At 37.7% G+C, this 22798-nt stretch overlaps 1 protein-coding gene across 3 annotated transcripts in view; it reads left to right on the top strand.

Moving 5' to 3' along the window:
- The window catches only part of prkg1b (protein kinase cGMP-dependent 1b), a 213323-nt gene that overhangs the window by 44273 nt on the left and 146252 nt on the right, over positions 1-22798 (top strand). The window contains exon 1 of one of the 3 annotated variants that reach the window (XM_058793100.1): positions 15323-15368. The exons of the other annotated variants lie outside the window; for them this stretch is intronic. Within the exon in view, the coding sequence (XP_058649083.1) occupies positions 15338-15368 (31 nt within the window). The 5' untranslated portion in view covers positions 15323-15337. Of the gene's footprint in view, positions 1-15322; positions 15369-22798 lie in introns of those variants that run through there. 3 annotated transcript variants of the gene reach the window in all.

The following is a 22798-nucleotide window of genomic DNA, read 5'->3' as shown; positions in this document are numbered from 1 at the left end:
ATCACGGATCAAGTTTTATATTTAGAAATCAACAAACAACAAATAAAATGACTTTTTGTTTGCATAATCACTAAAACAATAACATTACCAATGATGTTCAGATTTTAAATGACAACTTGACTGACAACAGTTTAATAGCATGTTCAAATATCTAATGTAAATGTTCAAATATAGCATTGAAAAAGTTTCATATAAAGGTAAACCTCACATTTCAGCCTTTAAATAAAGAAAAGGGTTAAGTCAAAATGATACTTGATTAATAAATGGTTATATGTATTTTATCTGCTCCATAAATAATTCTACATAACTTATCTGAATTGTTTAAATGTGTAGAATCCACATAAGCTTGTTTTTCCTAAACCGGTCAAAATTTACAGCAGGGCATGCAAATTCGGTCCGTTTTTGGCCAGACAGAAACTGCACACAGGCTGAATGTGAATATAAGTCTCTGTAAATCCACTCTCTGAGAGCAGGTGGCGCTTTATATGGAAAAGCTGAATACAGCTGTTTCCCGTAAATTCCGTGGACAGAGCAGTATTGCGATTAAGAACACTTCCTTTAGGTATTACATGGAGCAAAGATGAAAACAAAATGCCATCGAATTGTTTCTGAAGACGGTCACGACCTTCAGAGGTACATTCATATAATTAATTAATTCAAATATTCATTTGTATAATTCCCTCAGCACTCTTTTAAAACCTCCCAGCTTTTCCGTCGTGTTTTCACTCAAAATGAAACTAAGTTACTCTGCTGCTATGCGCACGTGAGACTGTTACTGAAAACTGCTTTATGCTGTACAGTATTTATTTATTGTGAGATGTTCAAATAGCGGTAATCGAATACGGTTTTAATGATAATTTAAAAAATGAAACTGTAATACTAACCGCGGGGAATTTTATCATGATTTATCGTCAACCTGGTAATCGTTACATCCCTTGTATATATATTTATTTATTTATTTTTTACAAATGGTTGTTTTAGAGTAGGGGTGGGGTTAAGTGTTCAAAAATATCTATGAATGTGTGAATATATACTCTATAAAATTCCTGTCAGAATGATTTTTACTTTTAACAATGCGTGCAGAGAACACGATTCTGGATAAATTGAGACTCAAAATTATTATTATTTTTTTTGTCTCATATAGAGATAACGATTCTACCTCGATTCTGAACTAAACAGAATAATGTGTGACAAAATATTATTGCGGCAGTCTGCTTAAAAGTGTTTAATTAATTTGAATGAATTATTAAACATTTTAATATATATGTATTTCAAATATATTATCCCAGTATTACTGTGATAATATGAATGACTGTAAGACAGAAATAATACTGTGTAGTTGAAAAGACTGTTTTTGAAGCTGTTTTTTACATAAACATGGTAAATGTCTGCTCTTAGTGTCAGCGGCAGTTATGTTCTGGGTATGATTTTTTTTTTTTTTCTTCAATTTAATAGATAGTTGATTGACAAGACCATCTTACCTTAGACCCGCCCTAAGTGAGGTGAGAGCTGTCTGCCATTGTGTCGACTCCGGTGCAGGGGAAGACAAGAACGTCTTCGATTAAGCGATTGAGGTGCTTTGTTGTTGGATGTAATAATGAATATAGCAGTCGTCATTTACTCCCGACATCTGTGCCGCTGAAGACGCAGAGGATTAACTTTACTTTCGCTTTGAAGGGAATGCGTCCCCCCGATCTGCCTAAATGCGTCTATGTTTGCAAGAATCATTCGTGATCCAGCTTCAGCTACAGAAGAAGTGAGTATATGTGTTTTTATGAATCTTGGCAAATCGTCTTTCCTAATAATGTGCTAGTTAGCCAGTTTCACAGCTAAAGTAAACAGTACTGCTCATCACTCCAGCTGCAGGTCAGCTGAGCTCATTAGCATTGAAAGCAACATGGACTAAAATGGCTTGCTAAAAACAGAGCTGATTTTGACAGAGGAAAAAATTTGTTTTTTACACTACAATTGAGAAATTTTAACCAAAGTATGTTATAGACTTTTCATTAAGACTCTAAAGAATTCTTTGATATAAGACTCTTATATCAAATGGGCATCCGATGACCCCTTTAGGGGTACCTTTAGTGTCATGCAAGGCAGTTTTTTTGAGAATGGGTTGCGTTTTAAGGTGATTTCACACGTCATTTTATTGCTTTAACTGCAGGTCTGTTTTCACATTGCACTAATCAAAGTAAGCACTGATGTGAGTGCTAGGGGCATCTGTGTAATAATACACCAGTTTCAATGTACTTTTTGAAGAACTGGTACCTTTGATTTAACATCCACACTTACAGAAAGGCACTTGAGTTTGTCTTCAAATGCAATGCAGGCGATGCAAAGAGATGCTTTGCAAAGGCAATTTATTCTGAGGCAAGCAGCTTTGAGAAATGCATTATTCTGTAATTAGTGTGACCGGGAGCGTGTCTAGATGCAAATTATACGTCTGCAAAATCAGTTCACTCACGTGAGTCAAGATGGACGTTTTGAAGCAGACTTAGTGGTGCGCACCCAAATTCGTAAACTGTTTTCACACCAACCAAATGAACCGAACTCTGATGTTAAAATTGGGTTCGCACCAAAACTCTAGCATGAGGCGCTCGTCCAAACAGCCTTGTTCTTCTATCTTTAAAGAGCCAGTGTGTGCAGTCTGGTCATTTAATGTCAACCGGTCAGCTAAAAAAAAAATAAAAAAAAATAAAAATAAAATAAAACCCAGACTGGGTATTGCTGCCTGTATGACATTCAAACAGAGAAAGACTGTGTGAGAGATGTCTTGTAGGAAAAGGAGCTCAGTTTTGTAAAGAATACACCCCTATTTCACTTGCACATTCAGTTAAAATTATCTAATCTAATTTAATACGAGCCAAGATCTGAGATAGAGAGCAGGATATGAAATGTGGAATTGGGTATGGTATTAGTGGGAAAGACATGTGTTTTAATTAAGGAATCTAGCAGATGTGATCTAGTAGATAGGGGAAAACAGTGGTTTGAGGACAGAACCCTGGGGGACTTCTGTAATGAGGAAGCTTTTACATGTAAAATAAGCCAAGGAAAGCACAAATTTAGGGAGGAAGGTATATGCAAACTAAAAGTCAACAAACCTATTATTTTTTTTATTTATAGTAATTTTGTGCAGGTTAATACTGTGTAATTTTTTCTGTAAATGTCTGTATATAAATTGAATTTATAGGTGCTATAAACTGAGAAGTTACAGTATAATCTGTATCCCAATTTTATGTAAAGGTTCTTAAATGTTTCTTTTTGATTTTGTACAAGAATTAAGGCCATTGCACACTGTGTCCGAATTTTTTTTCTGAAATTTTGCACGTTGAAAAATAAATACTACCTCGCGTGCCTCTGAAACTTTCGTCCGTCATAAAAAAATTCAGATCGGGTTAGATTTTTTGTGTCCGTAGCAAGTATTTTGAGAGGTGATTTGACAGTTCAGAGCCACCGTACAAGCGAATGCCAAAATCCAGAATGGTGATTGTCAAATTCATCCACTTCATCTCGCAGCACAAAGCACTGTATATAGATCCTTGCACACTGAGTTCACAGAAATTGGTGGTCTTCTTTTTAATATTTGGCTCTAGTATCGCTAGTAAAGCATCAAACTGAGTCACTGACATCCTGAAGTAAACTTTGAATTGCCCGTGATAATCCCGCTGCTCTTAAGGAGGGGGAACTCTCCATCCTCTCTATATCTCAGGATTGGATGGTGTCACGAATCTGGTTCGTGGTCTTCTGTCCACTCGCCATCAGAGGTCGCTCTTCCAACATATTGACTCTCACACCACACAGACTGTTACATGTCACTCCGGACTACAGTTCCCATCATCCATCGCACTGACACAGCTGAATGCACTGATCACACAGCTGTCACCAATCACACGCTCACCTGAGAGCTATTACACACACTATATAACACCTACTCAGTTCCTGTTCGGATCGCCGAGTATTGTCTAGCATTTATCACTCTCCTAGTTTTAGCTACTTTACCAAGCCATTCCGTGTTTATTTTCTGTTTAGTCTCTAGTATTATTCTGCGTTTATCACTCACCTAGTGATAGCTGCTTTAGGAGCCTAGTTTCTAGTTTTAGTTTAGTCTAGTCTTTTCATGTTGCCTTGTTTCCTGTTTCCTGATTCCTGCCTGTGTACCTTGGATTAAACCTTGTCTCGCCGCTCTGACTCTGTTTGTACCTTGTCTGAACTATTGCTCGTATTTCTGGATTTCTCCTCTTGTCAAGCCCTCTGGATTCTGTTCGCCGATCGATGACCTACACCAGCCCTAGGATTACTCTTTGTCTTGCCTTATACATATCTGTTTGCTGATGCTCAACCCTGCCTGTATATGACCATGTCTGTGAATAAAGCTTTGCGTATGGATCTGCACATCTCGCGTCTCGTTCGTCCTGTTACAAATGGACCCAATATTTCCTTTCTTTTTCTTTTTTTTAAGAAGCGAGAGGACAACAAACACATCCTCAATTTTTTAAGACTCCATTTAGTAGGCTACTGTTTTGCAAACTTTTTCGCAACGCATTAATTAATACGCATCGGACTCAGAGTGCAAGGTTTCTGTGCGTGACAAATTTTTAGGATTACGAATATGAAAAAACGCATACGAAAATTTCAGACTCAGTGTGCAATGACCTTTAGTTCCATTCTATTTGTGTTTCACATAGGGGTGTGCAATATATATCGTCTGCGATAATGTCGTAATTGTTGTTTTAACGATGTGCGATTTGACATTATCGAGTATTTTGCAAAAACCATTCAAAACACCTCTACAGAGTGCACCCTTACATTATGTGGTCTAGACTGGTGCGCGTGCACATTTAGATTGTGTTCTTTCACTGTATGATTCAGTCAATTAAAATACATTTAGAATGATCACAAAATTCAAGATATGGCGACAGAAAATGTATTTATTTATATCATTTCATATAGTTAATCAATATCACACAAAGAGTGCCGTCTCTTTCTCCAAAAATTACTATGATTACAAACGTAATATTGATTTTCTTTTTTTTACAACCATTGAAAAACAAGAAGTTAATTAAGAGACTTGCGTTGTAGACACCATATTGCCTGTTTTCGCTCTATTTTGACAACAAAAATACACAGCACTGTTTTACGTCTCTGAGTAACATGACGGTGTTTCGTTCCTGAATTAATCAACCCTTTGAATGATTCGTTTCGATTGCAATGACTCACTTATTAACAGTGACTTGCTGCCACCTGCTGGCGCTTTAATTTCACATTTAATGTTTCTTTTTATTATTTAAATAATTTCAAATAACAGTATTCTAAATTTTTTGTTTAATTTATCAAACATTATGCATTTGTAATTGCAGGTTAAATGCATTTGTTCTGCACTAAACAGTAGTGTGTAGGGCTGTGCAAATAATCATGCGCATCTAGTCAGTAAAGCCGGTTCTGTGATTAGTAGTAAATCTCCTTCACGTGCTTTCAGATGGAGCGCCATCCATCACAGAACCGGCTTTAATGACTATGTGCATGATCATCACATTCGATTATTTGCACAGCCCAGAGTGTAAATACATCTAAATGCCACTTCAGATGCCGCTTCTGTGTATCCTCAGCATTGCAAAGGTGAATTTTATTGTTTCACACTGTACATTACTAAACCCCGGTTAACGTTCTTATTTGCATATTTGCGGTGTCACTGTCTCTGATTGGACGAATAGCAGGCAACCTGTTCACACAGCTTTTCCCGCGTCTTGCCAGTTATTAAAAACGTCGCTGCTTATGTCTTTAGATCAGCGAAGATTGAGGAACAGCTGATCAGCTGTACAGGCAGGGATAGCCATTTTTAAATAAATTTAGTAGCAGAGCTACTGCAAGCGATTTAGTGCTGGAAATCCATTTATCCTTTGCTGAAACTTCTGCGTGTTCATGAAGAGCGCAGGTCATGGTTGCTTGGCAACGGCAGACGCCATGGGAGCGCAAGCTACATCGCTTTGGAAAGAAGGAGAAAGTGGCGCGCTTAGTGTTTTAAGTGCATTTTTAGGCAAGAAAACAAAGACAAAAGTACAAAAGAAAGAAAACAAAGAGCAAAGTATGTGAATATTATCTTCTCACTGGCTGCAGTTTAGACAACGCGCGTTTCCTGTTACTGACATGAGCCTCGCTGCTCAATTTCTGATTGGCTGTCTGTTGCCAAGCGTCCAGAAGCAACAAGCAAACACCGCTCAGTTTCACATTGAACAAACTTAGCACCGCAATGCGGGGTTTACACCACAAATGCGGTGCTAACCCTGCTCCGGAGCAGGGATTCATAACCCCGGGGTTAAAAGCGGTGTTTAGAACGACGATAACCCGGTTAAGCGCAGTGTGAAAAGTCCTATGGTGTGTTAAAAAAAGACTAGTAAGCAGAAAAGAGATGCTGCCCTTTAGTTCTTGTCTCATGTGTGATGCTTTCGAGAGGGGAGTGGGTTCAGGGTGAGATGAAACAAACAGGTTTGAGTACACACTGAAAGTACGAGTGTCTGTTCCAACGATCAGCACCACTCTTCCTCGAGTTCCTCCAACAGAGGCACGTTAACGGAAGAGCGCTACAATGGGACTCCTACACAAAACCATCAGAGGTGCCACAGGTCACACCGAATGTCTGAAATTATCCCGCTTTCTCAGCAAGATAGGTGGTCTGTGCGACAAAAACAGAGTGCTTGACTCTTCAGGCCCCTGAATGTCGGGTAGGCCCAGAATCTCCAGCCTCAGAACTTCCGCCCATCATTCATTCATTCAAGTCAAATATATCCTTTGATCATTTCTTATTCATTTTGTTGATATTAAGCAGAAAACTGTGCTGGTGCTGCCAGATCTTGATTATAGCAAAAATATGATGCAAAACTAACTCGACTAAATCAAAAAAAAAAAAAAAAAGTTTTCATGTTTTCTCAAATTTTCAAAGTCCGCTGAAAACAATTTTTGGCATAGACAAAGTATGTTGAAGTATGTTGACATGTTATTTAGCAACATGCTTGAGCGAACTAATCAAAATGAAGCACTCTGTATTATACTTGGTTAAGAAGTTCAGGTCTGGGCCTGAACCACCCATTCATTAACAGACTAATGCATTTTGCTATGCTATTTTCAAAAGTGCTCCAATCAGATTGCTTAGCTGCCATGTAACTTTCAGTAGTCCGTGCATATTTTTTTCCCCTGGCAAAACACAAAATTTTGTTTAAAAGGTATTAGGTTGATATTATGAGCTCCTGAGGAAGAACCAATTGCTGAATTGGCCTATTGTACCAATTCATGCACTGTAAAAAGCAATTTTTCTAAGTTGTAAGAAAAGCTAAGATTATTGGAGTACATTTTACAGGAAATACTATTTTAATCTTTCTGCTTCAGAATTTCACGTTCAGTTCAATGTGTTACTTACCATTTCTTTGTAATTGTGAAATGTATTAACAATTTCAGACTGATTTTCTTTCTTTTTTTTCCTGCACCAGTTGTTATTTTTAGTGTGGCTTCAAATGTTTGGATAATAGAAGTTTTGTTTTGAGACTCCTAGCAACAAATGGATTTCTGTTGTAATGTTTTCTGTCGGTACAAATAGTAAGTACTATATTTTGGACAGACAAAAAAAAAAAAAAAACATTTTCTTTTCTTTTCTTTTTCTCACAATAGGCAAGTTATTATTTGCTCAGTCTCATCATTTCCAACCCGAATGACTTATTTGCTTCCGTGGGTAAAAAAAAAAAATATTTTAAAGAAATGAATGCATGTTCACAATGTGGCTATTTTAAGCTTCAAATAGACAAAAACACCATATATATAGTCCAAATTACTTGTGAACTATATTCTAAGTCATCTGAAGTTTTTTTTTTTTTAACAAATTTAAGTTATTATTTAGTGATAATCTTCCCACTAACTGTTCGCTAACTGGAGATTTACTGTGACCAGATCACTGAGAAATATCAGTTAAATTTTTAAATGAATTGTTCTGTGCAATTTGTGAATGAACCATCCAGTCCCAATTGTGAATCAAATGAACTGGTTCATTGAAAATAACTAACCCACAAGAGTGATATATTCACCATCAGTCATGACCACTATTATATACAACAGTAGTGTTGCAGTAAACTCTCATGAACTGTATAATTAACATGACGTGAAGTGAGAAAATAGTAACACGATTTCTATTTTTGGGTGAACTTTCTCCCTAAGTGTCTCCTTACCTTTGTCCTTGAATAAAAGATATACAGGTGGGAGATTGGTGGTCTCAGTCATGCTGGTTCAGGGTGAGTCAGAGTAATTGGCCTCCAACCGGTGGATTCATTAACACAGAATCAAATTCCACGGACTCATTTAAAGTAGCAGCAATGTGTTGCATGCTGTGAAGCAAATCCTACGAGTGCTGTCTTTACTTCTGAGAATTACAGATCACAGTCATATTATACAGTGGGGCAAAAAAGTATTTAGTCAGCCACCAATTGTGCAAGTTCTCCCACTTAAAAAGATGAGAGAGGCCTGTAATTTTCATCATAGGTATACCTCAACTATGAGAGACAAAATGAGAAAAAAAAAAATCCAGAAAATCACATTGTAGGATTTTTAAAGAATTTATTTGCAAATTATGGTGGAAAATAAGTATTTGGTCAATAACAAAATTTCATCTCAATACTTTGTTATATACCCTTTGTTGGCAATGACAGAGGTCAAACGTTTTCTGTAAGTCTTCACAAGGTTTTCACACACTGTTGCTGGTATTTTGGCCCATTCCTCCATGCAGATCTCCTCTAGAGCAGTAATGTTTTGGGGTTGTCGCTGGGCAACACAGACTTTCAACTCCCTCCAAAGATTTTTGATGGGGTTGAGATCTGGAGACTGGCTAGGCCACTCCAGGACCTTGAATTGCCCGGGCGGTGTGTTTGGGATCATTGTCATGCTGAAAGACCCAGCCACGTTTCATCTTCAATGCCCTTGCTGATGGAAGGAGGTTTTCACTCAAAATCTCACGATACATGGCCCCATTCATTCTTTCGATTACACGGATCAGTCGTCCTGGTCCCTTTGCAGAAAAACAGCCCCGAAGCATGATGTTTCCACCCCCATGCTTCACAGTAGGTATGGTGTTCTTTGGATGCAACTCAGCATTCTTTCTCCTCCAAACACGACAAGTTGAGTTTTTACCGAAAAGTTCTATTTTGGTTTCATCTGACTATATGACATTCTCCCAATCCTCTTCTGGATCATCCAAATGCTCTCTAGCAAACTTCAGACGGGCCCGGACATGTACTGGCTTAAGCAGGGGGACACGTCTGGCACTGCAGGATTTGAGGCCTTTGTTACTTTGGTCCCAGCTCTCTTCAGGTGATTCACTAGGTCCCCCCGTGTGGTTCTGGGATTTTTGCTCACAGTTCTTCTGATCATTTTGACCCCACGGGGTGAGATCTTGCGTGGAGCCCCAGATCGAGGGAGATTATCAGTGGTCTTGTATGTCTTCCATTTTCTAATAATTGCTTCCACAGTTGATGTCTTCACACCAAGCTGCTTACCTGCAGGTCTACAATTTTGTTTCTGGTGTCCTTTGACAGCTCTTTGGTCTTGGCCATGGTGGAGTTTGGAGTTGGACTGTTTGAGGTTATGGACAGGTGTCTTTTACACTGATAACGAGTTCAAACAGATGCCATTAATACAGGTAACGAGTGGAGGACAGAGGAGCCTCTTAAAGAAGTTACAGGTCTGTGAGAGCCAGAAATCTTGCTTGTTTGTAGGTGACCAAATACTTATTTTACCGAGGAATTTACCAATTAATTCTTTAAAAATCCTACAATGTGATTTTCTGGATTTTTTTTCTCTCATTTTGTCTCTCATAGTTGAGGTATACCTATGATGAAAATTACAGGCCTCTCATCTTTTTAAGTGGGAGAACTTGCACAATTGGTGGCTGACTAAATACTTTTTTGCCCCACTGTATATGATCCTGAAGATGCTTATCCTCAGAAGATCTTTAACCTATTCTGTAATGCATAACCCTACGTTTAATAAAACCCACCAGCTTTAATATATAGACCTCAAGTCGTGTTTATCCAAGTGTCATCCTCAGTATTCAGAGCTCACCTCAAACGCACCTTTCTTCAGAAGCACATTTCCTCATCTTTTTATGAGGACGATGACTCAGATTGTTTACAGGGCATTGCATACCCAATTACTGCAGAGTGGCACCAGTGCTGGGGAAGCTTTACAACTTTTGCTTGAAAGTTACTTAACAAAAAGTAGTGAACTACATCAAAGCTATTTAAGGAAGGAATTTCATTTATGAAGGTGTTTAATTTACATTTTTAGCGTTGGGAGGCTTTAAAGCGTATTTTAAATTGCTTAACAAAAAGTAGTGAATTGCATTGAAACTCATTTATACCATTTGTAATTTTTATTGTTGGACAAGCTTTAAAACATATCTATCTATCTATCTATCTATATCGCAGTTCCCTATCGATACTTCACTCGTACTGCGTCTGCTAAGACGCTATGAGAAAAAATCCTATTTCTTCTGAACTGAAGCCTTTTTCAATAACGTAGTGTAACTGCACAGCCATTGGTTCGTGCAGTACATTTAAAAATGAACCAATGGTTCGGCAGTGGTGCTGCACGAACTTATGGCCGCAAAGCCCGACAAAAGTTCAGATTTCTTCTCCTTCAGCGACGACGACATTCTTCGTTGATCTCCGCTGACTGAAGAGCCTGCTCGCTGTTGACACGTCTTGCAGTGGAACAGCGTTATTCTGCTCGGCTGATTCGCCTCCTTTCCCGCTGCCTTCAGCACCACACAGCAGTGGTCCAGCTTCCCCTGCTGCCATCCGGTGAGCCCTATCAGAGCAAATTTTTAAAGAGCAATTTTTTGCGGCGTTGCTGCAAATGCCGCGCAGTTATTGCAGTACGCCGATGACGGCCACCGTGAGTGCGCTTCCTGCTTGGGTGCTGAGGCTGTGCGAGTCTTCTGGAACGATCACTTAAGGCTTGGTGTGACCTCCGTGAGCTTAACCCATTCGCCTAAGGTGTGTACTGTTCTTGTTCCCTTGGACCCTGAGGTGCCTAGGACAAGATTACACATGTAGTCGTCCCTCTGCCATAGCACGGCGTGATTGTACTGGTTCCCATAGCGTCTTAGCAGATGCAGTATGAGTGAAGTATCGATAGGGAATGTACTCGGTTACAAACGTAACCTCGGTTCCCTGAGATACCGGAACGAGTACTGCGTTGCTAGCTGTGCCATTTATCTGCACGACTCAGTTGAATTAACCTGAATCCTATGGCAAAGCAGCCACTTATATAGCCAGATGGCTCCACCCATTCTGGCGGGCTTTGGCGGGCCATAGGTTCGTGCAGCACCACTGCCGAGCCATTGGTTCGTTTTTAAATGTACTGCAGGAACCAATGGCCGTGCAGTTACACTGCGTTATTGAAAAAGGCTTCAGTTCAGGAGAAAAAGGATTTCTTCCCATAGCTTCTTAGCAGATGCAGTACTCGTTCCCGTATCTCAGGGAACCAAGGTTACGTTTGTAACAGAGTACGTTTGGTGTAATTATTCATATTTATATTGTCATAAAGTAAGATGAAATCCTAAAAGTAATTTTGAATCAATGCCTTTTTTAACAGTACAGTAGATTACAGTACCAAACATTAAAGTTGTCACTCTATATCTCAAAATGAATTAATACTAAATTAATGGATTAAATTATGAGATGTACAGTTAACAAAACTGACATATCGAACTTGTTAAAAAATAAGTTTTTGAGTATGTTACTCTGAAAGCTGCTCTTTTGAGAACTGCTACTGAAAAGTGCAATTAATAATGCTAATAGAATTGCTACTTTAAGTTAGTTAACATTATAGGTAACACTGTGGTATATGGACAAATTCTCACTTTTAACTAGTTGCTTTAGCATGCCTATTTATAACATATCGGCTGTTTATTTATAATCTGCATGACCATATTCTACATCCCTATCCAATACCTAAAATTAACAACTACCTTACTAACTATTAATAATCAGCAAATTAGTAGTTTGAGGTAGTCCTAGTTGATGGTTTGCTAATAGCGAGAATTGAACCTAAAAATAAAGTGTGACCAAATTCTACTAATTGTATGTACTCCATTATGACAATGTTTATCGGTAAAGCATTAAAAAGGTGCAGATATGCCAGCATAGAAGATACCCAGCATTATTTTTTTCCATGCACATATCGATTTTTCATCTTGTTGTCTCCGAGCCCTAAAGCATGCCACATTTTGCTTCCTAGTTACAGTAGGTTATTTCCCTTGGTTGTGGATGCAGGCAGTGATAATAGAGTACCAGTCAGCATGACCTGCCCGAAAACACGCTGATAGTCACAGCTCCCTGATAACAACAGCCTTCTTTTGTGCCTGGCCTCATTCGTCATATTGCCTTGCCAAGATAAAGCCATCAGAACATGATGGAAATCTAATAAAACTATAGCTGAAGAGAAGACATTGACAGTGTTACATTCGGTGTGATGTATTACTGTGATGCAGGTGTCAGAGTGGACTCAGAACGTGTGACTTTGAATATGAAATGCTTTAGACTTGACTTTGACATTCGAGTTGCTGTTACTTTTGACTTGAGTTGGGTCAAAAAAAAATCAACCTATGAAGTTATTGAAAACAGGGTCCCATTGTTGCATGTCGATTACGGAGTTAGCTGGATTTAATTGTTGATGATTTGACACAATCCTGGATTATTCTGTTCTTCAAAGCTCATCTGAGTTGTTGTCATAGCAACAGGTCCTTAAGCAGGAGCAGGTAAACCTCAGGAGCAGGTTTGCGTAACATAAATAGGATTAGATGACTTGCGAAGGTGATACTTGAAGACTCTACCAGACGCCGCTTCGTTCTTCATTCTCACAGCAATATTGAACCAGAGGCAATAATATTTTAGTGTTATTACAATACCGGTAGAATAATTACAATTTATGATACCATTAGAAAAGTATATCTAGCCCTTAAGAACTGATGATGATGTGTTTCCCAGCTGCCTAAGAACTCCACTTTTAGAAGATTCTCTAATTGCAACTGCTTTACTAATAGAGTAGTTTAATTAAATTGCAATTTAAGTTTATTACAACCCTGAAATAAACTTACATAAACATAAATAAAAAATACATACAACCTGCTGAAATGCAAGAATAAAAACATAAATAAATTGGAAATAATGTAGCCTAATAGTTAACCTGTGATGAAATGACTTTGCTTTAATAAAATCCAGAAATATACATTTTAATTACAAATTACTAAATATTGTGTGTTTCTAGCATGTTTTCACTCATTTCTACACTGTAAAAAATGACTATGATTTTAACGGTAAAAAGCTACAGTAAAAACCTGTTAAATGGTTAACGGTAAGCTTCCCTAATATATACGGTGAAAAACTGTAATAGACATTTCAGACAATTTTACGGTGAAATACCGCTTATGGAAGTGAAAAAGAATGTAAAATTTACAGGGAAAAAACGTAAATTGACGTTCCCAGAATTCCCTGCGTTGCGTTTCAAATTTTGATGTTTTTTCTTTTAAATAACTAGGTTTCTTCTTAGTTTTTTTCTTATCAGTTATGTTTATTAGGGTTGTATGTTACATCTAATTTTGTTAAATTAATGTTTATTGCATATTTCAGTTTAATGAGTCTCACCATGATGGTGTTTAATGTTTGTGTGAATGACACTGTGCACCTTCTATATATGTTATTATTTAAAAGCTGCTTGTGATGGGCTTTGGTTCATCATGTGACTTTCTCATCACCACCTGCTTTTGGTGGTTATTAGTGTATTTCAAAGGTACAAAACAGATTTCAGTACTTCAATAGGTTGGTATATTAACATTATATCAGTTAATGAAATTACGGTATTTAACTGTAAATTTAAGTTTATCACATAGCCGGCATGTTTACAATGACTGGACAAGTTGCAAATATTTGAGTATTTTAAATCTAATATACTGTAACCTTAGTGTTAAATATACAGTATATAAAGCATGTTCATGTTATTTCTGATTACAGATTTGATTACAGAGAACATAGTCAAGATATTTGAATGAAATCTGCATCTGTGTTTGAAGAACCAAATTACTCAGAGTGGTGTTAGCACAATTAGCTGATCTGGAATTCCCATAGAGCAAACAATATTATTTTAGCTTTCCAATGCCAACCAGTAGCTTTTCACTTCAGCTATTAAAGTCACTGAGCCCATGAATCTGGGTCAGTTTAAGTGTTTGGTAATTACTTTACTTTTTTTTTTCTTGTAGTATGTGACCTGATTTATCCATCACAAGTTATGGCCGTATGTTAAAATGACTTAATGTGTTGTATTTTTGGCTACATCAGTTTTCAGGAAATCTACATGATTCTTTTATTAATATTTACTAAGACTTACAGACCAAAGCACAGAACTTGGCTTAAATGAATAGTTCACTTCTAAATGAAAATTTAGGCTTACTCACCCTCGGGCCATCCTAGATGAGTTTGTTTCTTCATCAAAACATATTTGGAGAAATTTAGCATTACATCACTTGCTCACCAATGGATCCTCTGCAGTGAAGGGGTGCCGTCAGAATGAGAGTCCAAACAGCTGATAAAAATCATAACGACAAGTATTCCACAACACTCCAGCCCATCAGTTAATGTCTTGTGAAGTGAAAAGCTGCACAAATCTGTCTTTAATGCGTTTTAACAGGGAAACATTGCTTCTGGCCAAAATACCAGTCCATAATCCATAATAACACTTAATCCAGTGAAAAAGTCCCTCCACTGTTGTCCTTTCAAAATCCACCAACAAATTTATTTGTTTAGAACTGTTTTTGCTTGTGAACATTAGAATAGTTATAATAATTTACATATTGTAAATTCTTTACATATTTCTCTCCGGATTCAGATGAGACAACTTTTTATTTTTATTTTTATGAGAGATACCAATATTATGGATAGAGGAGCCAGAGGCAATGGTTTGAAGTTTAAAAATGTATTAATGGTATATTTTTTCTTACAAACACTCAGCTTTTCACTTCACCTGATGTTAAAAGTGGTTCTGGAGGCCCCCTGCTCTGCACATTTTGCATGTCTCCCTTATTTAACACACCTGATTGATATGATCAGCTCTTTAGTTCAGTTCATGGATCTCTCTCCTAACAAGCTGATGATCTCGGTCAGGTGTGCTAAATAAGGGAGACATGCAAAGTGTGCAGAACAGGGGGCCCCCAGGACTGGAAATGAGAACCACAGTGTTAATTGATGGACTGGAGTCATGTGGATTATTGTGATGTTTTTTATCAGCTGATTAGACTCTCATTCTAATGGCACCCATTCACTGCAGTGGATCCCTTGGTGAGCAAGTGGTGAAATGCTAAACTTAATCTTGATCAAAGTCTAGGATGTGAGAATAGACTCTGATAGGACTCTAGGTGTTCAGTTTTTATTCTAATTTGTAAATTTAAAAGCATTGCATCATATTTACACACTGACTGAGTGGGCTGGTGTTCATGGTGGGCTTAAAGTGGATGTTTTTGTTTCGTGCTGTTAGTGCTTGGGATGGCCAGTGGGGTTTGAGATCTGTCATTAGACAGACCCCAGGTGGCAGGAGAAAAGAGCCACAACAAACTGATTCTGGGTCAGTGTATTTGTAGCCTTGTTTGGATTAGCCTTGCTGATAGCATCAGAGAACTAGAATAGCCTACCAAGAAGTATGATGAAGAAAATGTGTGGTTCATCCCCTGTGGAGAGGAACCTTACTGTTAGTGTTCAGCTGATTAAAATTTGATACTGACTCAAAACTGTACAGAAAAAAAACAACATGGGTGAATTCTAGAGAATTCACAGGCCATACTATTTCTTATACTCTATATATTAACCCTCTGGGGTCTGAGGTCATTTTGGGGCCCTTGAGATGTTTTGACATGCTCTGATATTTGTGCTTATTTCAGCTACTTAAAACATACTATTGACCAACATGTAATTTTTTTTTTGTATTCAACACAAACTGTGCTACAATAATATGTGACCAAGATGGATGTACATGTTTGCATTTTTTAGAAAAAAAATATTATGCGTGGTTAGTACGTTTTAGGAAAAAAAATGTAGCTGAAATGAGTCCCACACTAAATAGTTCTGAATAAGACTTTTGAGTAATCAGTCTTGTAGGCTAGAATATTTACTTCAAAATTATGTGAAAATCATTCTGCTTACTCATTCACAGAAAACAATATATTGATTTAAAATTTTCAAGACATGTTTTGTGATCGAGGGTCTATATGCGAGGGTGTGGCAATGGCCATGAATATTAAGTGAGTCTCACTTGAGAGACAAAGGGCCCTCCCCTAATGGCCCCTGATGGCCCATCAGTGTGACTGTGACTTTGAGGCAGGTAAGAGAGAATGTGAGGAGATTGAAAAAAAGGTTTTTTTAAATTATTTGTATTTTATTTACAACACAGTATAATCAAAGCATACATAATGAAGGTCAAAGACACATTATTGTGCACACTGATCTAACCACAGAGATGTGAACAGACTTTGAGTCATTCCTGCAACAGATTCTGTTCAACAAGTGAAACAAGTAAATCATACCTGATATTTACGTGTGTTATTTAAGTGTTTCTACTTCTTTCCATGGGTTCAAGAAGAAAAAAACATAATCAGTAGAAAAGGAGCTTGTTTTAACATATAATATCAGTGTAGTTGAACATTTGATGTTGGTACAGCGCTCTCAGAGGAAAACAGTTTGAAGAGACATCAGGATACATCTGGTACTGGTTCAATAAAATACAAACAACCAAAAAAAAAAAATAAATAACATTTGTGAGCATGTTAATATCAGGAACATCTGTATATATATACAGTGAGGAAAATAAGTATTTGAACACCCTGCTATTTTGCAAGTTCTCCCACTTAGAAATCATGGAGGGGTCTGAAATTGTCATCGTAGGTGCATGTCCACTGTGAGAGACATAATCTAAAAAAAAAAATCCAGAAATCACAATGTATGATTTTTTTAACTATTTATTTGTAGGATACAGCTGCAAATAAGTATTTGAACACCTGAGAAAATCAATGTTAATATTTGGTACAGTAGCCTTTGTTTGCAATTAGGGATGCTCGGCAACTGAAATTGTTCGGCCGAAAATAGCAAAAAAATCTCTTTCGGTGTTCGGCCGAATAAGCGAAAAGACCGAATAAATTGAACCGAACAATGACGTGACGCGATCAAATAGAGGCGCGCACTAATGCAGCAAACACGTCTGCAGTGTGAAAGCATTTAAAACTGTCAGAGAAAGACGCAAAAATCATTCCACGCACGAAGCACCGACAGTTAGATGCTTAGCGCTGCATCTCATGTCACAGATGAGAAGAGGAAGAGGTGGTTGATGCTGGTTACTATGATGATTGAAATCGCGAAATAGCCTCAACTGATTAGTAAATAAACTGCAGAATATTATGTTTTCTAATACATGCAGGGATTGCATGTATTCAAACAGCGCTGCACGAGCTTGCGGCACCAGGGTTCAAAGTCCAAAGCGTGAGGAACATCTGCGTTAAAACACTGTAGCCTACTTTTGTCTTTTGCTCAGTAACAGTTTTTCTTTAAAGACACATGACAATGTGATAAGTGCTACAAACATCTTCCCAAATTCGTAATGAGAATCATTTAAATATCTGCATGCTGTTGTCAACAAAAAGAAGCACTAAGATCTTCCTGCGGGTTTCTGCCAAAATAAAGTCTAAGAAAAAGCAACAACTCCATCAACATTCATAAATGTTTGTATTGTAATTTTACTGTTGTTCTGTAAAGTAAAATAAAAATAATAATAATTACCCTACAACAGCTCTATACATTTATTATAACATTCACAATAGTGTTCAAATTGGGATCTGTAGTATGTTTTAAAAGAATTCTCTTCTGCTCAGCAAGGCTGCATTTATTTGTACCGTAAAAAAATACATACCTGATTCAAGAAGGGGGTCTCAAAAATGGCCCAAAAATATTATTTTAGTAACTTATTAATTTTTAGTTAAATTTTGCTTTGTTGGTATAATGTCTGATAGAATGTTAAAAAATGTTCAGTGTTAAGTAAATATTTTTAAATTTTTTTTATTTTATTATTATTATTTTTTTTGAAAAGCAGGACAAAACAGTAAAAAGCACATTTTGGCTATTTAATTTATGCAGTGGTGACAAAAAAAAAAAAAAAAAAAAGGAAAAACAGGCCTAGGGAAAAAAATGCGAAAAACCGTGTTCGGTATTCGGCCTTCGGCCCAGTGTTTCATTTTGTTCGGCTTCGGCTTCGGCCAAGAATTTTCATTTCGGTGCATCCCTATTTGCAATTACAGAGGTCAAACGTTTCCTGTAGTTTTTCACCAGGTTTGCACACACTGCAGGAGGGATTTTGGCCCACTCCTCCACACAGATCTTCTCTAGATCAGTCAGGTTTCTGGCCTGTCGCTGAGAAACACGGAGTTTGAGCTCCCTCCAAAGATTCTCTATTGGGTTTAGGTCTGGAGACTGGCTAGGCCACGCCAGAACCTTGATATGCTTCTTACAGAGCCACTCCTTGGTTATCCTGGCTGTGTGCTTCGGGTCATTGTCATGTTGGAAGACCCAGCCTCGACCCATCTTCAATGCTCTAACTGAGGGAAGGAGGTTGTTCCCCAAAATCTCGCAATACATGGCCCTGGTCATCCTCTTCTTAATACAGTGCCGTCGCCCTGTCCCATGTGCAGAAAAACACCCCCAAAGCATGATGCTACCACCCCCATGCTTCACAGTAGGGATGGCGTTCTTGGGATGGTACTCATCATTCTTCTTCCTCCAAACACGTTTAGTGGAATTATGACCAAAAAGTTCTATTTTGGTCTCATCTGACCACATGACTTTCTCCCATGACTCCTCTGGATCATCCAAATGGTCATTGGCAAACTTAAGTCGGGCCTGGACATGTGCTGGTTTAAGCAGGGGAACCTTCCGTGCCATGCATGATTTCAAACCATGACGTCTTAGTGTATTACCAACAGTAACCTTGGAAACGGTGGTCCCAGCTCTTTTCAGGTCATTGACCAGCTCCTCCCGTGTAGTTCTGGGCTGATTTCTCACCTTTCTTAGGATCATTGAGACCCCACGAGGTGAGATCTTGCATGGAGCCCCAGTCCGAGGGAAATTGACAGTCATGTTTAGCATTTTCTAATGATTGCTCCAACAGTGGACCTTTTTTCACCAAGCTGCTTGGCAATTTCCCCGTAGCCCTTTCCAGCCTTAAGGAGGTGTACAATTTTGTCTCTAGTGTCTTTGGACAGCTCTTGGCCATGTTAGTAGTTGGATTCTTACTGATTGTATGGGTGGACAGGTGTCTTTATGCAGCTAACAACCTCAAACCGGTGCATCTAATTTAGGATAATAAATGGAGTGGAGGTGGACATTTTAAAGGCAGACTAACAGGTCTTTGAGGGTCAGAATTCTAGCTGATAGACAGGTGTTCAAATACTTATTTGCAGCTGTATCATACAAATAAATAGTTAAAAAATCATACATTGTGATTTCTGGATTTTTTTTTTTAGATTATGTCTCTCACAGTGGACATGCACCTACGATGACAATTTCAGACCCCTCCATGATTTCTAAGTGGGAGAACTAATTATTATTGTTTAGCACGTTATTAATATCTATTTCTGAACAGAGTAGGCTATTAATAATAAACATGTACTAAACATACTTAGACTCGTAGCATTCATCATGTTACAGTGTACGCTCATATTACTTTTATTGTTTTATATGGAGCATGAAAACATCATCGCGCCGTAAGAAATTTAAATACAATGAATTGCCTTTCATGTTCAAAATGTTTTACACGAGTTCAAACATTGTAGTCAGGAATTATAGTTTGGGAAAAACCCAACTATGATTTTGTAGTCATATAGTCTGGTATGTTTGATTTTATAGTAGCGTATGATATGATTCTGTAGCCACAGACTCAAGCAAGCTTTGTACAATAAAAGGATGTACTTTGTACTATAAAAAATGATATTTTATATCTGAGAAACTAATTATTATTGTTTAGCACGCTATTAAAATATATTTGTGAACAGAGTATTAATAATAAACATGGTCTAAACATTCTTATGTTGTCGTTTGGGAAAAACCCAACTAACTGTTAGTAAATCTGTTCAAGTTTATGTCACAATAAAACAGTAACTAATGCAAAAAAGAAACATTACTTACTCATCAGATTGATCTCCTCTACTGGATGAAATCGTGTTCTTCTTTCGAGGGAAATCCTGCCTTTACTCAGCGCGTCTTCCAGAAACCAACAGTAGCCGCGATGAGGATCTCCGCTCTTTGTTTGTTGGGCGTTTGCACGCTCGCATGTACCACGCGGCTATTTACATATGAACGGCGCGAGCTGCGAGGGGGCGGGATCGCATTAGAGATAATGAGTCAGACGGGACAGACCGAACATCGTGTTGGTTCCATACGGATTACTTCATCACAGAATGTTTGTTTTCGATAAGACTTGCTTCATTTCAAAGTAGACACTTCAAGCTTTTTTGTGTGACCAAAATCAACAGAGTATTTTTAGTGTCTTTTGCACTGATCTTAAAAAAAAAACGAGTTGGTCTCGCCGGCGAGACAGCCGACCCGAAGTAAGATTATTTATTTATTTTGTAAAAATATTTACTGAACTGTAAAAATATTTACTACATTTTTCTTTTTTGTTTAAAGATCTTTTTTAGTACTGCTCTTCAAAAGCTAATACTCGCATGTTTCCCAGAAGACAAAATAAGTACAATTTACCTTGTTCATCCAATTTCTTCTTAATGCATCATGTTGCTGTCTTGAGCATCAGTAATTTTTTCTTTTTTTTTTTCTTTCACTTTTACTTCAAAAATATTGTGGAAAACTGATGTTGTTAAAAATAATATGCAGGGGGAAACCAAGTCTTATGTTTGGTGGATGTCTTTTATTTATTTTTTGTATTGGACCCTTTGCATTACATACCTTATCCCCCAAGTATTCTAGTATTATTCTGAAGTATTTAGATTAAGTTACAAAACTTGTAATCTAATTAAATATGTTACAAATTACTTTTTAAAGTGTGTATTTTGTATTCTGTAGTGAAATACATTTTTAAAGTAACCTTCTAGGGCTGCATGATATTGGAAATAACTCGCATTGCAATAATTTGTATTTCTGCAATATATATTGCGATATGAAAGAACCAAACAAAAACCACCAGATGACTTGAAAAGCTCTATTTGAAAAAAATTATCAATGATTGGGGTGATTTTATTTTTTTTTTTTTTTTACTTTTTTTTTTTTTTTTTTGGTGAGTAAATCAGCATAGAAAAATAGACAAATTACAAGCATGGATAAAAATAATAGAACAAAGATATAAATTAAATAAACGGTGCTTTATATTTTTCTGGTAAGTCTAACAGTATTCAGGTATACTGGTTGAATTATCAAATGTAAAATAACACTGCATAGTCTTCACTGTATAAATTAAATCTAAAAAAATCTGTTAAAGCTCCAAAAGTGATTTTTCTCTGTGTTTTGTTGTTTGATTAACATTCATGACACAGAAAGTCTTAGGAACATTAAACTGCTGTGAACCAGTATACTATTAATTTTCTTTATCAGTTGTTTACCTTCACCTAAGCCATAAGGAACTGTGTTTACAAGGATACTTGCAGAGACATGCATTTTGACAGTTTTGCACTTGTGTCATTTCAGGCACAAATAGACGCGGAAGTGAACGGAATTCAGTGTTCACGTGTATCTGCGTGGCTCTCACCGTGTCTACACCGGACGCGAGCGGCGTGACGCGGCAGAATACAATAGAACCCATTCAGTGATGCTGGATGTGGCGCAAATCCCAGAGAGTAAATCCCTCGATCTTTTTATGATGTACTGATACAAAGTTAAAAGGATTTGCAACGGTCGCTTTGTCACGTCCAGTGTAGACAGCGCGGGGCGGTGCGACGCGACAGCTGTCGTGAAAACGAACAGTATAAATGTAACGATCAGTATAAAAATCACACATCCTGCAATGTAGTGCTGGGCGGTATACCGGTTCATACCGAATGCCGGTGTTTATTTTTCTTATGATATGAATTTTTAAAATACCGCAATACCGGTATTATTTAAATAACGTTCGGAACGCGACACTGTTTGAGAGGGGTCTCTTTTCACTATTGCATTGTGGCAAGAACACAGCTGTATGTGTTACCTATAGTCTTTGGTGTTACTAAGCGTGAAAGTTCTGAAGCTGTAGAACGTGATGACACAGAAGAACTCATCCACAATATGCACCGCCCGCTGCCATCAGCTCCCGTGTCTCACACACACGAGCGCGACTTTAGCACTATATTTAGCCATTTTTAGTCCCTTTTAGCGGCTTTTTCCATAGAATATACAAACTGACAAACCTAGCGACATTTTTGGATAAACCTTAGCTATGGTTCAGTTGGAAGATATTGCCAGTGCTGCCCCGCGAGCATGAGGTCTGACTCTCCCGGTGCAGTGTCGTGTCTCTCTGCGTCTGTTCTGTGCAGCGAGCAGCAGAGAAGCACCGCATTCAGCTGGCCGTACTGCCGCAGACTCGTCAGTAAATGAGTACAAAACAGCGTTTCCAAGCACTTGCCGCTAACTGACTGTTTGGAATTATAAATATGAGCATAGTTTGTCTGTTAATATTATGCACTTTTTTTTGTTTTATTTTTTATTTTGTTACTCAGACGCAGGCAGTGCACTGCATAGCCGCTCTTTAG

This window comes from Onychostoma macrolepis, chromosome 12 (genome assembly GCF_012432095.1).
Source record: "Onychostoma macrolepis isolate SWU-2019 chromosome 12, ASM1243209v1, whole genome shotgun sequence".
In the NCBI taxonomy this organism is placed as follows: domain Eukaryota; kingdom Metazoa; phylum Chordata; class Actinopteri; order Cypriniformes; family Cyprinidae; genus Onychostoma; species Onychostoma macrolepis.
Note: the sequence above shows the minus strand (reverse complement) of the source record. Positions and strands in the feature narration are given on the sequence as shown.